Source organism: Tupaia chinensis, unplaced genomic scaffold (genome assembly GCF_000334495.1).
Source record: "Tupaia chinensis unplaced genomic scaffold, TupChi_1.0 Scaffold000573_1, whole genome shotgun sequence".
Lineage (NCBI taxonomy): Eukaryota > Metazoa > Chordata > Mammalia > Scandentia > Tupaiidae > Tupaia > Tupaia belangeri.
The window spans coordinates 1,759,268-1,765,563 of record NW_006160087.1 but is presented as its reverse complement, the minus strand read 5'-3'; the positions used below and the strand labels follow the sequence as shown (position 1 = coordinate 1,765,563).

The window sequence follows — 6,296 nt, the reverse complement described above, 5'->3', positions numbered from 1 at the left end:
ATGCATGCCCAGAATCCCAAGAGGAGAATAAAGGAGAAGGGATTGCAGCATGGCCATTCACCCTGGGCGGGGCCCTGGCGTGGGCGTGGTTTGTGGGTACTGGGCGGAGAGTAGGGCGGGCCTAAGTGGGAATTGGGTGAGGGCAGGCTAGGTGAGAGCTGGGGCTGGCAGGGCTGGAGCAGGCTGGAGGGAGCTGGGTCGGGGGAACTCCTGGAGCTTGGGGTGGCTGGCCTGGTCGGATTGTACTGGGAAGACCCTGTTCCCCCCAGGGGGCAGGACGGGGTGTGTCTCTATTTGCTGGGAGCTCACCAGGAAAGCCGGGTCAGGAACTCTGACCAGATTTGGGGAAGTGAGAGAATACTTCCTTGGAGGAGCTGAAATGCAAGGAAAAGGTGCCTGTGCATTAGGGGAATGGAGCAGGAAGAGGGAGCAGCACGTGCCAGGGGAGTAATGGCAGGAAGCAGAGGAGTCTGGGATGGGACTGTGGAAGAGGAGGAGGAAGATGACAGTACTGGCTGCTAACTCGATCCAGCCAGAGTTGACTACCGTGCTGACCAGCGTTCATATTACTCCCGGCAGCCTGGTGAAGTGGGTGCTGTCAGAATCAGATAGAACAGGCACCAGCAGTTGGTGTAATGGCTATGTCGCTGGACTCCCATATAGTTGACTGCGGTTTGAGTCCTGGACCTGGTGGCTTAAACTCACACCTGGCACGTGTATGTGCGTACCCAGGATCCTGAGAGGAGAATGGAGGGCCATCCTGGCCATCCCCCCAGGGGGTTGATTTCTTGCTGGGGAGTGCATGCCCCTATAGCAAAAACCTTTCAAAAAAAAAAGAATCTGGTAGAACAATGGGTCACATCTGCCTTACAAAGCAGTTTTGAAAGGTTCACCCTAGTGTCTCCATTCAACAGAGGAGAACTGAGCGGAGAGGTAAAGTCATGTGAAGCCAGGGCAGAGGAGGAGGCTGTATGTCCCACCGAGGGCTTGACCTCTTGTAGATCATGGATCGTGGATCGAGGATCGGCTGAGAGGAAGCAGCAGCAGGGTGTGGAGGGCCTGGTGGAGCTAGGCAGCATGGACTTCACTCTAGGCAGTGGGGAGCCACTGACGGTTCTTAGGTTTTTATGCAGGGAGGGCAATGCTCAGATTGGGTTTAGAAAGTGGAGTCTGGCTGTGAGGGGAAGACTGGGCCGGTAGGACAAGCTCAGAAGCAGGAAGGTGGTGGCCTGGGCAAGGCAGTGGCAGTGGGTCTGGAGGGAGGTGGGGGCAGATCTGGGGTACACCCAAGAAGAAGGCACAGGGCCCAGTGCTGGATAGGGTGGGGGAGGACTCCCAGGCACACTGGGGCCCCCAGCAGTGTCAGGGGACTGAGCTGCCCGGTGCCCTCCTTTTTTTAACCGCTCTCTCCAGAGACTTCTACGACCAGGACCCGTACCCACCCCCACCCCGCCCACCCCCAGCTCAGTCCCTGCCTTGCCCCATCTCTCCCTCCTTTTCTCAGGACTGCCCAAGAATTGTGGAGCCGGTGAGCCTCCCCAGGCTCCAGCTGCACTCTGCATATCTCCAGTTATTATGATGTTATTAAATTTATTTTTTCATTTTAAAAGTAATATTAGAAAAGTAATATAAGCATATTAAGGGAAATTTAGAAAAGAGAGAAACTAGGGGAAAAATATGCTCATAATCCTTCGCTTCCAACCCAGCAGCTTAGAGACTCTTCTGGCCCATACCCTTCCGTTTCTGGATGTTTCATTTGCTTTTTAATATGTGCCTGTGTTTTGTTGAGCCTGTGCTTGGGCCGTGTGTATGAGTTAAGTTGCTTTTCCTACTCAGCATTCTATCACAAGTATTGTTTTTATTATTATTATTATTATTATAAGGTAACATACAGTCATTATAGAAAATTTAAAAATTGCAGACACGCTGAAAGGAGAAAAAAATTAGCTTTAGTCCTACTATTGTTAAAACTTGTATATGTTTTCTCTATAATTTATTTTATTTATTCTTTAATAACAGATGTAAAAAGTGGATGAATTCACCAGGTAAAAGATTCAAATAATATAGAAATAGACATAGTATGAACATCTCCTTTATCGAAAAAAACTTCCCACTCTCTAGAGAGAACCGCAGTAGCAGTCTGGCGTGTCTCTGCTCAGATCCATCACTCTGCATTTGCACACACGGATCACCCGTGTACACGTACAGGATTACTGCTCAGATCCATCACTCTGCCTTTACACACATGGATCACCCGTGTACGCGTACAGCATTTCTGCTCAGATCCATCACTCTGCATTTGCACACACGGATCACCCATGTACACGTACAGCATTACTGCTCAGATCCATCACTCTGCATTTGCACACACGGATCACCCGCAGATCACCCGTGTACGTGTACAGCATTTCTCCTCAGATCCATCGCTCCGCATTTGCACACATGAATCACCCGTGTACGTGTACAGCATTTCTACTCAAATCCATCGCTCTGCATTTATGCACATGGGTCACCCGTGTACACGTACAGCACTTCTGCTCAGATCCATCACTCTGCATTTACACACACGGGTCACCTATGTACGCGTACAACATTTCTGCTCAGATCCATCGCTCTGCATTTACGCACACGGGTCACCCGTGTACACGTACAGCACTTCTGCTCAGATCCATCGCTCTGCATTTACGCACACGGGTCACCCGTGTACACGTACAGCACTTCTACTCAGATCCATCACTCTGCATTTACACAGACAGATCACCCGTGTACGCGTACAGCATTTCTGCTCAGATCCATCGCTCTGCATTTGCACACACGGATCACCCGTGTACACGTACAGCATTTCTGCTCAGGTGCATCACTCTGCATTTGCACACATGAATCACCCGTGTACATGTATAGCATTTCTGCTCGGATCCATCACTATGCGTTTACATACATGGATTGCCCGTGTACATGTACGGTGTTTCTGCTTGGATCCGTTGCTCTGCATTTGCACACATGAATCACCCGTGTACATGTATAGCATTTCTGCTCGGATCCATCACTATGCGTTTACATACATGGATTGCCCGTGTACATGTACGGTGTTTCTGCTTGGATCCGTTGCTCTGCATTTGCACACACGGATCACCCGTGTACGTGTACAGCATTTCTGCTAGATCCATCACTGCATTTGCACACATGAATCACCCGTGTACATGTATAGCATTTCTGCTCGGATCCATCACTATGCGTTTACATACATGGATTGCCCGTGTACATGTACTGTGTTTCTGCTTGGATCCGTTGCTCTGCATTTGCACACACGGATCACCTGTGTACACGTATCGCGTTTGAATGTGTGTGCTTTAGACTAGATGGGTTCCTAATACTTGATTCACTTTTTAACCTGACAGCACGTTTTGGCCTTCTGACTCTGGCACTGAATCACAGCAGTCTTGTCTTAGTGGCCGTGTAGACCTCTATAATGAGGACAAAACTCCCTCCGGCTACACAGCCCCCACCGAGGACAGACATGTTGTATCCAGTGTTGTCATGGCCACAGTGTCGTGTGGAAGGCCCGTGTCCACAGCTCTTTGTGCTCGCGTATAAATGTTTCCTTCTGGTAGATTTCCAGAGATAGAACTGCTTTGTTAGATGTTGTGTGTGTCTAACATTTAATGGTATTGTCAAGCCATCCTCTGCTAAGGCTCCATCACTGTACGCCCCATCAGTGATGCTACAGAGCATACCTTGCCCACTCGGGAGAGTATCTTTCTTTTAAAAGTTTGTTATTGTTTATTTTATTTATTTATTTTGTGCGTATACTTGACAGGGAGACAGAGAGACAGAAAGCCAGAAATCACCCCCCAGGGAGGAAGGCCATGCTGCAATTTCTTCTCCTCTATTCTCCTCTCGGGATTTTGGGCATGCACGCACACGCGCGCCTCCGAGTCTGGGAGTCGAACTGCAGTTGACTATGTGGGAGTCCAGTGACATAACCATTATGCCATCTGCTGGTCCCATAAGTTTATTTTTATTTCTTCCATGAGAAAGGGAGACAGAAGAGAGAGAAGCAGGCAGGCACCCCCCACAGGGTCTATGTCGCGCTCAGCCCTGGCGCCAGATCATGAGCATCAGGTGACGCCAGGATGTGAGCCCGGGCCTGACCACGTGGCGTGTGCATCACACAGAGCCGTGCTGCACTGAGTCACGGGGCTGGCCAGCACACACTTTGTCAGTGCACATATTTTTGTTTTTAAAGAAAAACATTGTTTGGAACACAGGACAGGAACCTTTTCCTCTTTCTTTCTACTTAACTTGATACTGTAAATGTTTCTAGTCCTCTCCCCTTTAAAAGAGTAACTTTTGTTACAGGAGTTTCAAGAAGTTCATTGTCAAAGAACCTGAAAATATAGGAGGCCTGCTGATATTCGAACCACTCCTCCTCCTACTGCGCATAGCATGTTGGCCGTCCTGTGTGGCTTTAAATAACAAACACAACCTTTTAAACAGGCAGTTCAGTACTGTTTTCTGAGCCCTTCCCAAATGCTCTGTATTTCAGTTGCTTCTCATTTTTTTGCTATTATAAATAACACAGTAGTGAACAACTTTTTTTTTTTTTTTGAGAGGTTTTTGCTATAGGGCGCGTGCACTCGCCAGACAGACAGAGAGAGACAGAGAGCCAGAAAGCGAGAAATCACCCCCCAGGGGGTATTGCCACGCCACGATCCCTTCTCCTCCATTCTCCTCTCGGGATCTTGGGCACGCCCACACACGCGCCTGCCGTGAGTTTAAGCCACCGGATCCGGGACTCGAACCGCGGTCAACTACATGGGAGTCCAGCGACATAGCCATTATGCCAACTGCTGTTCCCAACACAGGAGGGAACATCTTTGTGCCTCGGTCTTTTTCTGTGCCTTGAATATCCCCGAAGCACCTCTGCCACCGAACTCCATTTAGCCTTGAAGCACCTGAGGAGTTTATACCAGTTACCCCTAGGGAATAATTTATGGATGGGAAAGAGAAGCTCAGAGTGGCAGGGGCCTGGCAAAGTCACAGGCCCATATGGGCCAAGCTCGCCTCTGTCACGCCCTCACCCCCGCCCCAACCTGCTGTCTTCATAGGTCTGGGCCTCTCCTCCCGGACCCCGGCTGTGAGCACGTCGGAGTCAAGCGCGGGCACGGGCACCAGCACCCCGTCCACGCCCACCACCACCAGCCAGAGCCGCCTCATCGCCTCGTCCCCCACCCTCATCTCAGGGATCACCAGCCCCCCACTCCTGGACTCCATCAAGACAATCCAGGGCCACGGCCTGCTTGGCCCCCCCAAGTCTGAACGCGGCCGCAAAAAGATCAAGGCGGAGAACCCGGGGGGTCCACCAGTCCTCGTTGTCCCCTACCCCATCCTTGCCTCCGGAGAGACTGCCAAGGAGGGGAAGACATACAGGTGAGGGTCTCGGGGCCCAGCTGGGGTGGGCTTTGGGCAGGGCCTGTGCCTAGGGCCGCCCGAGGGCAGAAAGCAGGGGCTGAGGTCCAGAGGGGTGGGTCTCCTGGCAAGTCCCGCCTCCTAGGCAGGGTGTGACGGAGGGGGAATAGAGCCTTGGCCCTCCAGGGCTGGCCTGTGGTGGGCAGCCCCATTGCCCTGCCGGCCTCGGGTGGCGAGGTCCATTTCCTCCTCTGAAGCAGTCCTGGCCCGGCAGACCCGTCTGAAGGGCTTTCAGAAATGCCGTGCCAGGCCTGCAGCCCCAGAGGTGGCGTTACCTTGCTGGGTGGGGGGCACGGGTGAGCCGGGCATGGGGACTTCTCTAGAGCCCCCCAGGTACTGTAATGTACAGCTGGGGGCGCTGGAGCATCCTCCCCCAGAACCATGGGGCGTGGCGCTGAGGGGCGTGAGCAGACCGGGGCTGGGTGTGAACGGCCTCTTGCCTGCAGGTGTAAGGTATGCCCGCTGACCTTCTTCACCAAGTCCGAGATGCAGATCCACTCCAAGTCGCACACGGAGGCCAAGCCCCACAAGTGCCCGCACTGCTCCAAGTCCTTTGCCAACGCCTCCTACCTGGCCCAGCACCTGCGTATCCACCTTGGTGTCAAGCCCTACCACTGCTCCTACTGTGACAAGTCCTTCCGGCAGCTCTCCCACCTCCAGCAGCACACCAGGTGAGCAGCCCAGGCCACCCTGTGCAGCCTCTCAGGTGAGCAGGCCCAGGGCCGCCCTGTGCAGCTCTCAGGTGAGCCCGCCCGGGGCCGTCCTGCGCAGCCTCTTAGGTGAGCAGGCCCAGGGCCACCCTGCGCAGCCTCTCAGGTGAGAGTGGC

The 6,296-nt window shown here is 52.7% G+C and overlaps 1 protein-coding gene across 1 annotated transcript in view; it reads left to right on the top strand.

The window, feature by feature from the left end:
• The window catches only part of ZNF362 (zinc finger protein 362), a 26,460-nt gene that overhangs the window by 5,755 nt on the left and 14,409 nt on the right, over positions 1-6,296 (top strand). The window contains exons 3-4 of the mRNA XM_027775562.1: positions 4,994-5,430; positions 5,916-6,140. Of these exons, the coding sequence (XP_027631363.1) occupies positions 4,994-5,430; positions 5,916-6,140 (662 nt within the window). The remainder of the gene's footprint in view (positions 1-4,993; positions 5,431-5,915; positions 6,141-6,296) is intronic.